The sequence below is a fragment of the Agelaius phoeniceus genome, chromosome 21 (genome assembly GCF_051311805.1).
Source record: "Agelaius phoeniceus isolate bAgePho1 chromosome 21, bAgePho1.hap1, whole genome shotgun sequence".
NCBI classification, from domain to species: domain Eukaryota; kingdom Metazoa; phylum Chordata; class Aves; order Passeriformes; family Icteridae; genus Agelaius; species Agelaius phoeniceus.
Window position 1 is genome coordinate 8646736 of NC_135285.1, and position 18554 is coordinate 8665289.

At 49.9% G+C, this 18554-nt stretch overlaps 1 protein-coding gene across 2 annotated transcripts in view; it reads left to right on the plus strand.

Moving 5' to 3' along the window:
* Nucleotides 1–18554, plus strand: part of COL5A1 (collagen type V alpha 1 chain) — a 137777-nt gene that overhangs the window by 46616 nt on the left and 72607 nt on the right. For both annotated transcript variants that reach the window (XM_054646208.2, XM_077189145.1), the window contains exons 5-8: nucleotides 12964–13095; nucleotides 14802–14948; nucleotides 15062–15310; nucleotides 18172–18324. In XM_054646208.2, the coding sequence (XP_054502183.2) occupies nucleotides 12964–13095; nucleotides 14802–14948; nucleotides 15062–15310; nucleotides 18172–18324 (681 nt within the window). The remainder of the gene's footprint in view (nucleotides 1–12963; nucleotides 13096–14801; nucleotides 14949–15061; nucleotides 15311–18171; nucleotides 18325–18554) is intronic.

Genomic DNA, 18554 nt, shown 5'->3' on the forward strand with positions numbered 1-18554 from the left:
CCAGGACAAGGGAAGGGATGAGAATCTTTACTCCATGTTTCAGAAGGCTGATTTATTATTTTATGATATTTATTGTATTAAAGCTATACTAAAAGAATAGGAGAAAGGATTTCATCAGAAGGCTGGCAAGCAAGAAGAATGATAACAAAAGCTTGTGTCTGACTGAGAGTCTGAGACAGCTGGGCTGTGATTGGCCATTAATTAGAAACATCCACATGAGCCCAATCCCAGACCCACCTGTTGCATTCCACAGCAGCAGATAACCATTGGTTACATTTTGTTCCTGAGGCCTCTCAGCTTCTCAGGAGGAAAAAAACCCTAAGGAAAGGATTTTCCATAGAAGATGTCAGTGACACTCTGGCACTGGGAGTGAGCCCAGGTGGGACTGGGTCACTTTAAGGTCCCTTCCATCCCAATCCATTCTGGAATCTCAGGATTTCTTTGCTGCCCCTTCCCTTTCTGTCCCAAGAGCAGCTGCTCCTCCAGCCTCTCCCTCTCCAAATCCTCCTTTACCCTTTGCATCCCTGACCTCTGCTGTGGCCAGAGGTGGGAATGGAATCCCCTGGATCTTTGGGATCAACACCTCCCAGGCAGACTCTGTGACCCTTTTTTTACACTAAAACCTGAGCAAGTGCCTCCACTTCAGCTCAGTGAGTTCTCAAATGAGTAACTCAATCCAAAAGCTTTGCTTTACTCTGTATTTTCCCCCTCACAATCCACTGGCCTATCCATCCTCCTGTGGGCAGCAGAATTCCTCATTTTCCAGAGATGAAAGGGAAATAAATCAATGTGAAACCAGAGCCAGGCAGTGGTGCAGAGGGGGAAGACACAAAGGAGCAGCTTTGTGCCGGCCTTGTAATGAGGGGGAATCAGCTTTTAAACCATCCCTGATGGTTCACACATATGTCATGGAAAAAGAACTCCTCCAGGAGAGCCCTGGGTTATTGGCTGATTATTTGATTTGGAGGGAGAGGGGAAACTTGGAGTGGTGTGAGCAGGGCTGGGTGAGGAGCTGACATCAGGGGGACAGGGTTTGGGGTGGGAGAAGGGCAGCACTCAGTGGGGTGGTGGAGGGAATTAATTGGGAATTGGGGTCAGGTCTGCAGGAACAGGGAGCCGAGGGGAGGCTGGGCAGCCTGGAATTTGGGACTGAGGGGAGGTTTGGTAGCCTCCCTCTCCAAGGAAGCTCTGTAGTTTCCTGTGGACAGCCTGGATAAGAGGACTCTGCTCAGAGGGGGACAGCAGCCAGGCCGTGGGGACTTTGTCACCTCGGTAAGGTGACACAGAGGGGTGGCACCTGAGCCAGATTGAAAAGGGATTTTTGGCACTTCAGGCTGTGCCAAGGGAAGGCTGGGCAGCCTCAAGTTTGGGACTGAGGGGAGTTTTTGCGGACTGTGCCTCCTCTGCACAGTGTACAAAAGGACAGGCTGGATAACAGGGCCTGCTCAGCTGAGGACAGCAGCCAGGCCGTGGGGACGTTGTCACCTCGGTAAGGTGACACAGAGCGGTGGCACCTGAGCCAGATTGAAAAGGGATTTTTGGCACTTCAGGCTGTGCCAAGGGGAGTCTGGGCAGCCTCAAATTTGGGATTGAGGGGAGTTTTTGTGCACTGTGCCTCCTTTGCAAGGAAATTCTGCAGTTTCCTGTGGACAGCCTGGGGACAGCAGCCAGGCTGTGGGGACGTTGTCACCTTGGTAAGGTGACACAGAGGGGTGGCACGGCCCAGGCTGGCCTGCACTACCTGCTGCTCAGAGAGCAGTGGAGGACAAGGGGAAATGGGGCCTTGGGTTTCTTCCAGGGATCCCTAATGAGTGGGATGAGGAAAATGGAGCAAAATCTCCTTTTGAGGCTGGCCTGTGAGCGCAGGGCATTGAGTGTGGGTGTCCTTTGGGGTACCCCTCACACAAAACCAGGGGATTCTTTCAGAATTGCTCCTGGCCCCATCCTCTGCCCATCCCAGCTTTGTTCAGTGCCAGTTCCAGGGCTGGCACAGCAGGGCACACAATGCCAGCCATTCATTTGGCCCCATTCAGTTTGCACAGGCCTGGGCTGGGCTTTTGTGGGATTTTTTCTTTTCTTTTTCTTTTTCTTTTTTTTTTTTGAAATTTCCACACTGGACACTGAAGGTCAGGCTGACCCTCTGCTCCTTTATGTAAATGCCTCCCACAATGTGCAGGCCATGATTTAATGCAGCTTTCCAGAGGGTCTAAATGAGGTTTTTGGGATGCTGTCCATGGGATTGAGCCTTGCTTGGCACATGGGACACTCGGGGTGGCTCTCAGGGACAGCACCACTGTGTCACCCTGTCCCACTGCTTTGTCCCTGCATGGAAATTTCTTTTCCTGACTGTCAGGATGAGGCTCAAATTGCAAAATCCCATTTTTTAGGAGCTCCCTGAGTTATTCTTCATAAGCATATCCAGGCAAGCAAACGTTTTGAGCAAGGATAAAGAGATTTTTTTTTGGTGAATAGTCTCATTTGCTGCTTCAGAAGCATAATCTGACTCGATGCTTCAATTAGGGAACAAAACCACTCCGTGTGAATGTACCTGAGCCAAATCAGCTCCTGTTGGAAAATAATGGGAAGGAACTGCTGGAAAAACTGCTGCTGAGGGGGTTTTTCACACTGGTGGTTTGTTAAAGCTCTGGAATAGAGAATAACTACAAAAAAAGGGTAAAAAAACCTCCATGTTTGAATTCTGGAGAGGTATCTGAGGGATGGATTTGGGGGTTTTGAGGGATCTCTTGCTATGAAGTCCCTCTCATGGGAGGTGGGTTTGATATTATAAACAGATGGAAGGTGCCTTGATTTTAAAAAACCCTGAAAAACTCAGTTTTGAGCAGCTTTTCAAGGATTCCTTTCAAAGTCATCCTCTGGATTCCCACTAGGAATTTATCCTCTGGAGGGGGGAGAAGGCAAAACCAGCTGTGCAGGGTTAAAGGGTTTTACACCACAAAGGATGGATGTGAGAGCTCAGCACACGGTGATTGTGGGGCCTCTATTCTCGGGGCTGTAATTTGCCTGCACAACGACAGAAATGCTGATTTGGAGCCACCAAATGAGGAGTTTGAAGGCAGAAATCACAGAGTGCCAGGCTGCTGTGTGGTCACAGAGTGGGGAGGGGAAAAAAATAACTCCAGGGAGTGTTTGGAGGGGGCAGGAAGGGATTCCAAGTGTGTTGAGAGCAGATGGAGCAGCTGCTGGAAAGGCTCATCTGAGGTGGCAGTGCCAGCCTGGAGCTGCTGACAGGCACCCACAAAACCCTTGGATCTGCTGAAATCCCCCTGGAAATCCCACAAAACCCTGGAATCTGCCTTAGCTGAGACCTGGGCACGCTCCCTTCCCTCCTCCATCTGTCTTGGGGCTGGAAAATTGAGGAAAATGTTTTGTTTTGTTTTGTTGGTTTTTTTTCCATGGATAGGCACAAAGGCAAGGAAAGGTGCTCATTTTGTGGTGCCTCAGCCCATGTTTTTCCAGCAGCTGTGGGAATTGGGAAGCTCAGAGATGCTCTGGGATCAGCCAGGCCTAGATCCCTTCTAATTTGTGCCTTGTGGTTCCCTCAGCTGCTGGTAGGGACATGAAAGGGGTGGTGGGGACATTAAAGAGATGTTTGGTGAGTGCCTGGCTCTGATCAGAGGAGGGCTCAGCACAGCCAAGGCTCTGGGAGGATTTCTTTTCCTGAGCTGTCTGTTTCCATGACATTTATAGCAGTTTAATTATCCCGAGCCTCTTTTCCTTGTCAGAAGTGATTGAAATCAGCCATCAGACAGAAGAATTATTGGGACAGACAGACACACCTGGGGCTGCACACAGGCATCACCCAGGGCTTGGTTTTGGGGGGAAAGCAGCCACAAAAATGCAGGGTTATCCTGATGAATTCATGAGAAGAGAGAGCTTCCTCATGGCTGCCTTTAAAGCTTCAGATGAAATCTCTCCCCCAGGTTCCTGCTGCCCATGAAGTGAATATAAACTGGGTTTACAAACTGGTTTTGGCTCCTTTGGTGAAGGTGTTTCCCTCTAGGAAATGCCTACAACAGCTCTACTCCAACTCTCCCCTCTGGGTAGGATCCTTGCAGGGAGAGATCCAGTCTGGCCTGAGCTCCTTGTAGGGGTTAAAAATGAACTGCTTGGGCCTGCAGGCCCCATTAAAGCCCCACACAGGAGAGGTTTGAACCTACCCCAGCTCTGAGCCCTTCCCTGTGGTGTGGCTGTGCCCAGCACACCCCAAACCTGCTTTCCTCTCCTTCCAGCTCCTCTCAGAACCCAGTTTCCCCTTTTTCAGCCCAAACTGGACAGGGGGAGCAGCAGCTCAGGCTCTGTGCTGTGTTCATGGGAGTTTGGGAGGGTTTTCTGCAGGCAGGTTTTTTTTTTACCTTTTTTCTTTCCCTTCTCCCCCTGAAATGGGAGGTTCAGCTTTGCCCAGCAGCTCCAAACTAAGCCAGCAGAGGAATTCTTTCTTCCAGTCAAGCCTGGTTTGTGCATGGCTTAACCAGATCCAAATTAGATCCAGCATGAGGTTCACAACCCAGTGAGAACCCAGCCCCAGCTCCTGTCCTGCAGAGTGACAGAAATCCCCCAGAATTACCCAAATCTGGCAGGTTTTTTCCCTCTCCCAGTGGAGGAGCTGTTGAAGTCAGCACTGCTTGGCACCTGGAGGGGTCACAGGGACAAATATCCAGAATGAGAGAGCCAAGATCAGCCCCAGCCAGGCAGCCACGGCATCCCTGAGATCCCTCAGGGTTACCAGCACCCAGGGACACCCAGGACATTTGCAAAGCCCCTCTGAGGGGCAGCCACCCCACAGCTGCTGCTGCAGAGGGACAATGTTCACTTCAGTGGGATGAAATCTGAACTGCAGCTTAATAAAAACCTGTGGTTCAGGTTGCTGGTTCTTCACATGTGTTCCTGATCTGCTGGGGGGGCTCAGGCCATCTGCTCAGAGCACACAATTCAAAAAAGAAAAGTTCAAAACTGCTCGTTTTGCAAACATAGAGGCTGACTTTGCTCTCGAGTTTCATTTTCCTATTGTGATGTTCTCTCTTTATTGGGGTGGAGAGGAGTGGGACTGGCAGGGGCTTCTTCTTTCCTTTCTTTCTATTCTTTACCCTTTAAAAACCTGAACTGTGCCATTATTTTTTCCCCCTTCTTTTTGCAAAAGAGCTGCAGAAATCTCTCCTATTATTTTTGCCTCTCCTATTATTTTTGCCTCAAATGATTTTTGCCTGTGCTAGCACACAGGGCTTGGCCAGGGTGGAGGGAAGCAGGGAATATAAAGCAGCCTTTTGTCCCAGCAGCCCCTCTCCCAGTCCAGCCACCCTTCCAGACTGGGCCTGCAGCCCCATCCTGCTTTTTGTGGCCAGAACTGATTGTTTTGCACCCAGAAACCCCAGGAGATAAATTGTGGTTTGTTCAACAGACATAAATACATAAAAATAGCCCAGCAGAGTGGCTGAGCAGGTTGTTGATTTAAGGATCTCTCTCTCTCTCTCTCTCTCGGTGTTTTTTAGCAGCTTTGTTATTTTTTTAAGGCACCTTGGCTGCCTTTTCCTTTTCCTGCAGTCCCCACTGCCTGGCTGCTTTCCCCTGGCTGCACCTCCCCATCCCACTGAGGTGAGATGCAGAGAAATCCAGCTTTAAGAACGACCTGGATAAAAGGAAAGAGTGAAGAGCAGGGGGGAAAAAGGAAAGTGAAAAGCAGGGAAAGCGAAGTGGAAGCGAAACCCCAAATCTTGCCAATGTTTGGTCCCAAAGGGCTGCAGTGGTGATGCCACCAGGCTCCCAGGGCTGATGTCAGCCAGGAGGAAAAACCAGAAGCCACAGAATCATTTTTCCTCAGGGTGGGTCCTGCTCTCTGGTGGAATTCCCTGCAGCAAACGCTAAAAAAAACCACTAAAAAAACACTAAAAAACCACTTTTATGCTGTGAAGGGGAGCGCACAGCCCACGTCTGGTGGTTTGGAGCCCCAGACATGAGTCAGGGGACAGCTGGGCACATCCCCTGCCTGGGAGGGACCTGCCAGGCCCAGCATGCAGGGACAGGACACTCGAACCTCACTCCACTTTTTCCTGCTTGTGTTCCCCACCTCAAATCTTCCATTTTCTCCAGAAAATCCCAGCTGTGGTGCTTGTGCAGCCTGGCTCTGTCCCCCCGTGAAGGAGGGCTGGCTGTGCCCTTCCCAAAGTGCCTTTTCCAGCTGGGAAAACCAAGAAAAATCCCTGGAGAAATGCACTGCTAGGGTGCTCAGAGGGAGCTCAGGGCTGTGTTTGCTTTAGGGTTATTGGGGTTATTTAGGGTTTTTGACTCTGGGGTTGGGTGGGAAGTGTCCACCTGGAGATGGGCCTTGTGCTGCTGCCTCCTGCCCTGCCAGGGAGTCCTTGACTGGTATTTGGGTGTTGGCAGGGCCACAGCTGCTTCAGGAGAGCTTTCCAGAATTAGCAAAGCCCTCTGGCTTTTGTTCCCCTCTCAGGGAATGGCCTGTCCTTCCCTTCCAGCCAGGAGCCCTTGCTGAGCTGCTCCCCAGCTGGGTTTGGGATGGCACACACAGGCAGACCTCAGGTGTTCTGTGGGCTCTGCAAGCAGCCCTTTGCTCCAAAAAACCTCCTCATTTTAAGGCAGGATTGAATTGAATTGAATTGAATCGATTAATTGAATTTTAAACCACAGCCACGAGGCTGCAGGTCCAAGGATGCAGCAGCTATGGGGGGAAAAACAGGATTTGGTCTCATGTTGGGGACAGCATGGAGAGGTGCCAGGCTTCAGGGGAGGGGACAAGGAGGGGACAGCACCTCCCTGGCCCGTTCCTTCCAGCCCAGCAGGCAGGAGGAGCAGCGAGCTCGGGGATCCTCACAGGATGGGAACCTGCCTTCCTCCCTGGGGCTGTAAAACAGAAAGGTTGGGCAATTAGCAGAGAGGTTAATTAGCACCCAGCCAGAGGGCTGATGCTCCTCTTGCTGCTGTGGGCAGGGGGAGAGCTCGTGGGCTGTGCTAATTGCAGAGTTTGTGCTCTGCAGGCCCAAAATCAGGGATGCTCCTGGCTCAGCCTGGGCTGGGGCTGCAGCACGGGGCTCAGGGTTTCACCAGCATCAAATGTGGCACCAAACCCTCTCAAGGGCTGGGGAAAGTTTCTCTTTTTCATTGCATCTCTGTGTGGGGACCCCAGGGAAACCCTAAGCCCAGTGCTGCACCCCCAGCCCAGGCTGAGCCAGGAGCATCCCTGGTCCCAGGCCTTCACTGTGGTCCCCACACAGAGATGCAGTGAAAAACAGAAATTTTCCCCAGCTCTCAAGAGGGTTTGGAGCCACATTTTGTGCTGGTGACACTTTTCTCTCTCCGCTCTGCTGAATTAAACCTGGTTTTTCCAAAAAGGGCTGTGCAGAGGCTCCCGTGTGAGTGCCCAAAGCAGCAGGAGCTGTTCTTGGGGTAACCCCAGAGCAGCCCCATCCAGCCCTGCAGCCCCTCTGAGCAGGATGGGGACACAAACACCCAGCTGGATTTAGCCAAACCACCAGCAATGTGTGGCTGAGTCACAGCTGCGTGCGAGTCAAGTTTTCTCTTTTAAATTTATTATTATTTAGCCAAACTTTCAACAATTACCTTCCCATGTTGCACTGCCCAAAGGAAGCTCTTAAACAGCAGCTGTGGGAGTCTGTGGGGTCACTCCTGTCTGTGCCTGGCCAGGAGAGGGCTCAGGACATGGGCACAGGGACTGGGGGGATGCTGAAGCTTTGTCTGACCCCTTTGCTGAATTTTTGCTGCTTTCCTGGAGCTGCTGTGTTTCAAGGAGGGACTCTGGGATGCTCTGAGCACCTCTGATTTTTGGGGTTTCCCCGTGGCAGAGCTGTGGTGATTCCTGGGCCTTTGCTGATGTCTCCAACACCACTCCAGGCTGGAGCTGGGCTGTGAGATTCCCTGGGAAGTGCTGGTGACAGGATTTATCAAGTGGAACATCTGAGGGCTGCCAGGCTGGCTCCAAGACAGGGATTAGGGGTTTTTGAGCTTCCACTTCATCCTGGAGCTGCACTGAACCCCTGCCCCTCTCCAGCCTCTGCCTGGGTTTGGGGTCATGGAGCCAGGGAGTTTGTCAGGATAAACTTCAGTGATTCCCAATAATTGGGAAGATTTTAGATTATCACTCTTCACCCTGGGCCTGTGTTTCTCCAGTTGAAATGCAGGAGTTTCCAACATCCAGCAGGATTTTCCCTTAGGGACGCTGAATCTCAGAGTTTTGGGGTGAGGCCCTAACCCGAGTCCAGTTAATGAACAGTGGGAGCCCTGAAGAATCCCAGGATTTAGGGAGCTGCTGCCAGGGCCAGATGAAGTCACTCTGATCCTCCTCTCCAGCTGGTTTATTTTTCATTGAACCACAACGGTTCCTCTGAGTTCCTGAAGTTGATGTCATTGGAAGTGATGTGACTTTTTTTTTTTTGCAAGCATATAGAATAAGTGTTAAAAAATGCTCCAGAAAGAGCTTTTCCAGCCTTGTCTGGGAGCTGGCTGGGGACTTGAGTTAAACTGGCTTTGATGGAACTTAATCCATAAAGCAAATGAGTCATCAGGCATAAATGGCTTTACCATAAATGTCAGGCAGATCCTTACTGCTCCTGACAGTTAGCACTTCCATCTGTCTGGTGGAGCAAATGAAACCCTCACAACTCACAGTCCTGCTCAGAAATGGGCTGTCCTGCCTCTTCCTCTGCACCAGAAGTTTTAGGAATAAAGGCCAAAGTGGGATTTATCCCTTTCTTTTAAATGCTGCCTCTCCTAATCTATACAATTGTGGTTATTGGCAGGCAAAAAAAAATTGAATTTTTTATTCTCCGCTTGAAATTTTTTTTTTTGTTAAGCCAGCAAAACACAACTGAGCTCAGCTCTGGATGCTACCAAGTGCTCCAGTCACTGGAGAACTTCCTTGAGCCTTTTGCCCAACTCATTGCCAGGCCAAAAAAGAGCTTTCCCCACTGTGTGGGTGGCTGGGGGACGCTGCTGGTGACTTCCACAAAGCAACAGCAGAGTGTTTCCGTCTTGCTCCCTGCCTGAAATAACTCATTACTTGAAAACAAATCTTTGATTTGGCTGCTCGGTCCTTTAAACCCCTTTATTGGTGCATTTTTCAGTTGTCTCTCTTGGAAAACCCTGTCCCACACCGAGCTGTGCGTGTGGATTAATGGAATCTTTGTTAGTGCTGCAAAAATCCAGCTGGGAAGGAGATTTTGGGCTGGTCAGGCCTTTAAACCACTTTATTGGTGCATTTTTCAGTTGTCTCTCTTGGAAAACCCTGTCCCACACCGATCCGTGCGTGTGGATTAACGGGATCTTTGTTAGCGCTGCAAAAATCCAGCTGGGAAGGAGATTTTGGGCTGGTTTGTGACCAAACCAGGGAAACAAACGGACACTTGAGGGTGGAATGGGAGCAGGGCTGGCTCCCCTTTGCCAGGCAGGATCCCTGGGTCCCTGGGCACAATTTATTAGCAGCAGCACACTGGAGAGGACACAAAAGGCTCCCGAACCTCCCAGCGCGGCTGGCTCCATTGAAAGTTGCTTTTTAAATCTCAGAAATGGGGCTCTTGACAGCAGAGCTTTGTGCAGCTTTTGTGAGGTGCAGATAGTGGGGCTTTTTATGGCAGCCCAAATTAGCCCCTTTTATTGTTTGCTGCTGAGGGATGAGGTCAATTGACTGGGAATCTCGCTAACAAGGTTTTTACTCCTGGCTGCTTTTTACAAGTGTTAGCACGGGGTATCCCCCGGTGCTGGGTGCTTGCTGGGAGGGAAACAAAGATGAATGGGCTGAGCTCTCCTCCTTCCCCCTCCCCTGAGCTGCTCAGCCTCTGTGCTGGGCCTCGGGCGCTCCCAGTTTGGGCTCTCAGTTGTCCCTAATTTGGTACTCCTGGGTTTTGCATTGGTTCTCCTGAATTTTGAGTCAGTTCAGCCTTGGTTTTCCTGGATTTTGCATTGTTTGAGCCTTGGTTCTCCTGGATTTTGAATTGGTTGAGCCTTGGTTCTGCTGGGTTCTGCTTTGGTTCAGCCTTGCTTCTCCTGCAAGGAGATTCAAAACTGGGTTTTGAGTCAGTTCAGCCTTGGTTTTCCTGAGTTTTGCATTAGTTCAGCCTTGGTTCTCCTGCATTTTGCATTGTTTGAGCCTTGGTTCTCCTGGATTTTGCATTGGTTCTCCTGCGTTTTGCATTGGTTCATCCTTGGTTCTCCTGGATTTTGAATCAGTTCAGCCTTGGTTTTCCTGAGTTTTGCATTGTTTGAGCCTTGGTTCTCCTGCATTTTGCATTGGTTCAGCCTTGGTTCTCCTGGGTTCTGCTTTGGTTCAGCCTTGGTTTTCCTGGGTTTTGCATTGTTCAGCCTTGGTTCTCCTGGGTTTTGCACTGGTTCTCCTGCATTTTGCATTAGTTCAGCCTTGGTTCTCCTGCATTTTCCAGGCTGGAACAAGCCAAGGATGAGCTCTGGGCAGGGTGATTGTCTGGGTTTGAAAGGGAGAGGGGAAGCAGCAGCCTGTGGAGCGTGGTGAGCTCTGGCGGAGCCGTCTGATGCTTTTTCCTGGCACTCCCCCACATTTATTCAGTTGTGCACTGATTTCCCCAAGTTCCTGACCCAGAATGAGCAGGAAGCTTCCCCTGCTCAGCCTCCCCCTCTCACCCAGCACAAACCGTGGGGCCCACGCTGTCCTTGGGTGTGTTCAGGTTCAGTTTTCTGCAGGGATTTGCAGGTGGTTTTGTTTTTCATATTCTCCAAGGCTGAGGATGCCCAGGCAGGGTGGGATCAAGGCTTTTCCCCTTGCATAGCTCAGGAGCTGCCATCAGCTGAGACTAAAAACAAACCCAGCTTTAGCAAATTCTCTTCTGCTTAACCTTTGGCACTGTGTTTAGCCAGGATGCCTTTCCTTGCTTTATCTGTTCCTTGAGGAAACGCAGCTCCAGCCCTGCTCGCTTATGGGATGCAGCCTATCAGCTCTCCACGAGGTGTAAATCCAACCTTATCAGGGAGAAAAAGCTTTTTCAGCCTCCCCTGCCTCTTGGAGACAAGTCCCAGGTCTGCTTTGGGGCTGCTTTATTTCAGCTTATCCCAGCAATGCCAGGCACTTCCCATCTTCCCATGGAAAACTGGGAGCTTTAAGCACCTGAGGGAGAGGAGGGCCCAAGTGGCTTAGCTGAGGTGTCAGGGAGGGCTGGCTGAGGTCTTGGGGGCAGAAATAGCAGCTGGAAGGGTTTTCACATCAGCCACAGATTCCTTGGTCGAGTTGGGTATTCCCTGCTGGAGGGAATTCCAAAGGAACAGGTTTGGAGCTCTGGAGTGCCTTTGGGGACAGGGATGGTTTTATAATTTATTAATTTATGGCCTGAGTAACCCCATAACACCCCCAGGACCTGGGGTCCTGGAGGTCCCACCATGGACCAATGGGTCCCATGGGCAGGTCGTGGCCAGAGCTGCTTGGAAAAAAGGAAATGTTCTACAAAAATTAAAAAAAAATAAATCTTGGAATATTTCATTTCCCCAATAATCTTAGCCCAGTTTTGGTGGTTACATTGCAAAAGAAAAAGCTGGAATAGTAATGGCAGGACTGGATTTATATTAACAAAAAAAAAAAAAAAAAAAAAAAAAAAGGAAAGGGAAAGGGAAAGAAAGATGTTTCTTGTTTTAAAAGTGGAAAATTGAAACCCACTTTGCAGACATTTCTGTTAATTTTGTAAAGGTTATTCACTGGAAACAATGACTAATGAGCTTCAATGAATGCTCTTTGAAGGGTGACTGGGGTAGGTCTGAGAGGTGCCCAGATGTTCCTGAGCTGCTGCAGGGAGGGAAGTGACAACCTGGGAATGGAGGAGGGAGCTCCAGGCAGCTCTGAGCTGCTCCTTGCCCAGCGGATCTCTGCCCAAAATGTGAGCAGCATTCCCTTTTTTGGGGGCAAGTCAGTGGGCAAGTCCATGATCTAGTCACACCAAGGCAGATTTGGCCCAAAATTTCAAAAATATCCTTTTCCACAGGGCTGTTTGCCAGTCTGGCCAGGCTCCCTTTGGAGCTTCTGGTTCCTATTACCGCCCAAATCATCCTCCCAGTTTTGCTGTAAGGCTCCTGCTTTTCCCCCTGATGCTTTAGCCTTGTTTGTCTATTATTAAATAAGAATTTATTTTTTTCCCTCCCCTAATTAAAGTATCAGCTCTAAGCATCCAAGTAGTAAAGTCTTATGTAACTGTCTGCTGAATGAACTGGATTTTGGCATCGTGGTTGAGCAGCGTGGTGGCTCTTTAGGAAACTCAAGAGCAATTTCTGCTCTGACCTTCTGGCTGTGGCTGTGTCGGCCTTCAGGGAGCAGCTGCTCCATTAACCAGCCCTGGTGCCTAATGAGCTTCCTCTGCACCTGGGTTTTAGTATAAAAAGGCCTCCCTTTGGCTCTTTTCTGGGTTTATCAGATGCATTTCTAATCTCTGGCTGTGTCTGTTGTGGGTGGAACATAGAGGTAAGGAAAGATGCAAAAAAAAAGGGGGGTGATATGAGACCAGCTGGTGGGGTGGGAGAAGCAGAGAAGTTTTGAGGTCAAAAAGCAGCTTTTGGGACTGGCCAAGGTGACTTTGCAGCCCTGCATAGGACCAGGTGGAAAGGAGTTGTTTTATTGCTGATTTGGGGGGGGGCACAAAGCCTTTTTATTTTTATTTTTATTTTTCCTGCACTTGCCTTGCTTGGGGCTGCCGGCGCTGTCATACTGGGTGATTTGTGTTTTGGAGAGGTGGATTTTGGGCTGGGCATGAAGCACAGTGGGTTCACACTCGTGGAGCAGCCCAAGAGAAGCAGCTGCTCCCTTGGACATGGAGCTTTTCCCCTGGCTCATCACAGGGGATGTGCCCATGTCAGGAAGGTGGTTCTGCTTTCCGTTTCTTTGTGTTTCTGGCTTTGATCACAGCCCCAGGCTGGTGCCTCCAGGAGCAGCACCCACCCCTGACCCTGTGTGCTCCCTCCCTGCAGGGTGACATCCAGCAGCTCCTGATCGTGGCGGACCCGCGCGCAGCCCTGGAGTACTGCGAGCACTACAGCCCCGACTGCGACACCGCCATCCCCGACTCCCCCCAGTCCCAGGACCCCAACCAGGATGAATACGTGAGTCTCTGGGGATGGTTTGGGCTGTAACCGCCCATATTTGGGTTTATTTCACCCTCTCAACCACGTGGCTCCTTCCTCGTGCTCAGCTTCCCCACGACTCGTCTCCAGCGTCCAAGACAGGGATTGGTTTTAGGATTTGCACGTTCTGGGTTTGGATCTTGGGAGTTTCTCTTCTTTCTGAGCTCCTTCCATTTCCAGAGACTGAAAGGAACATCCTTTTGGAGCTCAGAAACACAGGAGAGACAATGTGAGCCAAGTGTGGATTACTGACCTTCCCTGGCAGCTCCAGTCCTGTCCAGACCAGCACCTGTTTCTAAATTTCCAGTTATGCTGTTGGACTTGTAAAAGGATTAAACAGTTATTTCTCAATATTCTGTGAAACAACAGGTGTTAAAGGAGGGAGAACCATTTTTCCCCTGGATTTCCTTTTAATCTCATTTTGGCAGAAATGCTCCCAAGTCATCCCTGGGAGCTGCTGTGCCCAATAATTTTTGTATGAAGTGTTCACCCCAGGCCTTTTCCTTTAAAAAAGGAAACACTATAAAAAAGGCTGGTGGAGGGTGCATTTGCATGTTTGCTGCCCAATCAGAAATGTCTGGGTGTGGCTGAATTTAATGAGCATCCCCTGAATTTTGCCCTTTTTAAAGAGGTCTCGGCTCGCTGCAGTTGCTGTCTGGCATCCTGACATCCTCTAGGGCTGAATTGCTTTCAGCTGAGCCCAGACCTGCAGGGTCAGGGAATCCCCACAAACCAGTAATGCCATCAGCCCTGCCAGTTTATCTTTGGGATTAAATTAATCCAGCACCTAAGCAGGGCTTTGGGATGCTCACGGCGAGGCACAGCCCCGGGCGAGCGCCGCGGCCGCTCCGCCAGCGCTTCTGCAGAAACAATAAATAGCACAAATAAAACAGCACTTTGGTGGAAATCTGTGGCAGCAGGAAAATAAAACTCCTCTTTTGGAGCCAGCAGTCCAACAAGAGCTGGCTTGTCCCGAGGCTGTGTTGCTCAATGTAGGAGCAGCTCCGCGCGCCGGCGGCCGCTGCCAGGGAGAGCTGGGCTGGCGAGGAGCGGGGCCGTGCCCGCCTGGAACCAGCCTCTGTTTGGGTTTCTTGCTCAAGAGTGAGTGACTGATGCCTTGTGGGCAAGGCTGCAAGGATCTGCTCCTCCAGGGCCTCCAGCCTGCAGGCCTGGGGTGGCTGGGAAGTCACAGGGGCGTTGTGAGTGCAGGAATGGTGCCAGAGCGGCCACAGGGCTCGAGGGCTTTCTGCCCCTCTATCAGGGAGGTCAGGTGTGGCAGGTCTGGGAGGTTTCAGCAACCCAAGGTTGAAAAAACTATCATGGAGTCACTGGTTTGGGTTGGAGGGATCTTAAAATTTACCAGATTCCATCCCTTGCCAGGGCAGCGTCGCATCCTGCAATCCTACATTCCTCCACACCCAACCTGCTCTTGGACACTTCCAGGGATGGAGCAGCCCTGGCTGCTCTGGGTGACCCATTCCAAGAGGGAATTTCTCCCAAATATCCCCTTGGACACTTCCAGGGATGGAGCAGCCCCGGCTGCTCTGGGTGACCCATTCCAGGGGGGAATTTCTCCCAAATATCCCATCTAGACTCGCGGTGTGAAGCTGTGATGTCCACAGGAGCTGGCAGGGACACGCTGGGCGCTCCCCACTCATTTCCTGCTTCTCCTCCTCTCCCTGCAGTACACAGACGGGGAGGGAGAAGGTGACACTTACTACTACGAGTACCCTTACTACGAGGACGTGGATGAAGCTGTCAAACCAGAAACCCCCACCACCAAACCCAGCCCTCCTGAAGTGGCTGCTGGAGAGAAACCCGAAACCAAGCAGGTACTGAGGCAGGTCCTGGCAGGGGTGTGGGTGCTGAACCTTTGTGAAGGGGAGGATGATGCAGAACGATTTTGTTGCTCTGATTGTGGCGCTTTATTTCCCACGTGTGACAGGATTATCCAGCTCCCACAGCACCCCCTGAGAGAGGGAACCCCGGGAAGCAGGCCAAGGAGGATGGAGCAGTGGATGATCCCCTGGTTGATGAGTACAACTACGAGACCATCAACGAGGAGTATTTTACTCCCATGCCCTATGAGGATATCAACTACAATGAGGAAATCGATCCCCAGGGTGGCCTCACTGAAAATGCAGTGGAAGCTGAGCTCCCCACGAGCACTGTCGTCACCTATAATGAGACTGATGTAATTTTAATTCATTAATTTTAATTTTTTTTTCAATTAATTCTGCTGTTTCATAGCCCTGGAAGCAAAGGGGACGGGAGCAGCCAGATGGTAAATCCATAAGTGGTTCAGGCAGCTGCAGGGAGAGGAAGTTTCTTGGAAAATGTTTTCACTCCAGATTTTTCAGGGTGGGGAACGCAGATATTTAGAATTTGGTTAAGGATTATTCCCCTGGAAAAAGCAGCTCATATTGACATCTGCATTTCCTGGGGTGAAGTGGTTGTCTGACAAAAAAGAAAAATGAGGGTTGCTGTTAAAATCTCAGTAAAAGCCTTTTATCCCAAAGTTATTAATATAAATCCTTAAAATGTTGATTTGCTAGAGAACATCAATATTTTTCATTTTGCCATTTTCCCTGAAAAGCATTTTTATGTTTTTCAGTTTGTTTTTTTTTTTTTAAAAAAAACCATTTCAACACTGGAACAAAGCCTTGATTCCAAAACTGCTGCATCCACCTGGAGTGAACTCCTTTATTCTGTGCATGGATCTTCTCAGGGCTGGGATCAGCCCAAACCCCACAGCTTTTGCTGCTGGAATATTGAACTTTTACCTCCCCACACTTCAATATCCTCCAGCTGAAATGCTGCACTCGAGACCCCCCCCTGTGCTTAAGTTCTTGCTTTTGATGTTGATGCTGAAATAGGTGAATGTTGGTGAGACTGAGATGAATTTTTGGGGAGCTGGGTGCTGTGGGGCTCACAGAGCAAGGAAATAATGGCATTAAATGGGCAAATCCCTCATTACCCAGGAGCAGCAGCAAGGGAATCACTGGTGGGAGAACATGGAATTGCTCTCTGAGCAACCTGCTCTGGTGGAAGATGCCCCTGCCCATGGCAAGGGTTTGGAACTGGATGAGTTTTCAAGTCCTTCCAGCCCACACCATCCCATGTCTCTGTAATGCTTCCAAATCCCATCCTAATTCCCAGGAAAAGCTTGGGGGGTGCTTTCTCCAGTGGAGAATTATTTGTTGTGGGGCTGGCACAATTCAGGGCTGGCAAAAGAGACAGCAAAAGTTGGCCAGGATCCCTGGAGGTGGAGATTTGAGGGAAAAGGTGTCAGGGAAAGTGTCCAAGCAAAGATCTGAGCAGCTGGAGAGAGGCAGGTGCAGATCCAAGGGCAGGGGGGATCCAGTCCAGCCAAAATGTGGTGGAGGAGGTTGGAGAGCCCAGAATGATGCACAGGGAGGAAAGGAAAAGGCTCCAGGAATTGAGGGAGACAACGGGAGGGAACCCATGGATGGGAAAGTTTTCCATCTCCTGACCAAGAGCCAGAAATCCTTGGCCAAGCTTGGATTTCTAAGAGAGAGGAATTAAAGATTGGATAGAGGGGCCTTAAATATAAAAGTGGAAAAGGAAGGAGGAGGCTTCAAGGGCCACTTCAGTTGTTAAGGAAAGGAAATAGAGGAGGAAAGCTCAGGCAGGGAACTGCCCACTTACTCCAAATATCATCTTTCCATGCAAATAGACCTGAGGACCTCAATTAAAATATCAAACCAGACATTTTTGATATTCATTTCATGTATTTTGCTGTTATCCTCAAAGCCTTAGAGGCAGATGAGATTTTTTAGATTAGGGTTGTAAGGTTTCAAAGTGCAAAACCAGGTGAAATATTTCAGCCAGGATAAAAGGCAGGGGTGTGATAGCAACAGATCCATTTGAACCAGCCCAAAGGAAAAACAATCCTGGCTTTTCCAAGTTTCCTAATTAAATAATTGCCAAACTATAATTTCTGCCAAGGCCAGTTGGTGTTTGCAGATATAAGGGAAGGTGGGCTGGTGAGTACCTTAGTTCTAGGTTTAATCTTAATTTAAAACCTCCTGAATTCAGACCCAGATGTTCATGTTTATGACTCCTGAGCAGTTTTGGCACAGAAAGAAGTCTGGAAGTTGTGATGACAATGAAGTGACTTTGAATCCGTAGTAGTGAGGAGATATTTCTCTAGGAAGCACTGGAGAGAATTCAATTTCTGGACTATTTTGGTCATTACCTGGGTAGGAAAGAAACCAAATCAAGCTCAGCAGCACAAGTTGTTCTTTGCAGGCTGCTCAGAGCGAGGGGTGCCAAAGGGCTGAGCCTGCCAGGCTGCTGGGAGCACAGGGGGATGGAGAGCAGCAAGGAAATTCTGAGCCTTGTCTGGATGTCCTTGCTGTGCTCCGTGGCATCTGAAGGGATTCTGAGAGGATTCAGGGGTTGAGGCACCGGATTTGGAACAACTTCTGCTCCTTGGATGGGCCCAGGCGCAGATTGGATCCCAGACTAAACAAACAGGAGGCTCTCGCAGAAGTGAACTTGGGTTTTTCCACATTTCCTGTGTAACTGGACACTGACAGTGACACATCCTGGGTTTGGTGTGCATCTGAAATCTGGGAACGGATGTGGGACTCCTTGGCCTTGATAATCCAGGGTCTCCAGCACCGGGGCTGTGAGAGATGAGGAGGATTTGGAGCCTGAAACTTCCATTACCTCTTCCTTCAGGCATTTGCAGTTTGCAGGGTCCTCCTGACACGAGCTTTGTGCTGTGCTGTGTTTTCCTCACTCCAGCTTTTCTACTCTCAGTGTTTTACTGGGGATCAGTGAAGAAATCCCAGGGAAAGCCAGGGTGTGTATTTGACATGAAGCTGCTCCCATCTGTCTTCCTGCTGTTGGAGAAGTCACTGGAGACTTAAAAATTCCAGAATTTAACTTTTCCCCGGGTTTTCCCCTTGTCATTGTCATTATAAAGCATCCTCATTTTACAAAAGTCAACCCCTTGATCTAACAGCAATTAATATTCCAGCATGGAGAGAACTCCAGCCTGACCCATTGCTGCTCTTTCCTCTCCAGGCTGCTCAAGGAGGGGATGACCTGGACAAAGATTTCACTGAGGAAACCATAAAGGAATATGATGGGAATTATTATGACAGTTATTACGACCGGACAGCCTCTCCTGACATTGGCCCAGGCATGCCAGCCAACCAGGACACCATCTACGAAGGGGTGAGAGGCTTTCTGCTCCATCCAGCACCATTCTGCTTCAAAATGTTGGTCCTTCCATAACTTAGAGCAGAATTAGTGCAAAAAAAAAACCAGGATTCACCCACCTGCAACTTGTATTTAAAGAAGGAGGAGCTGCCCTGGGTGTTTCCTGCAGGGTTGTGCCAGGATCTCCAGTTCCTGCTGGGGTTGGTGGTGGTGATGATGATGGTGGTGATGATGGCAGTGTCCTC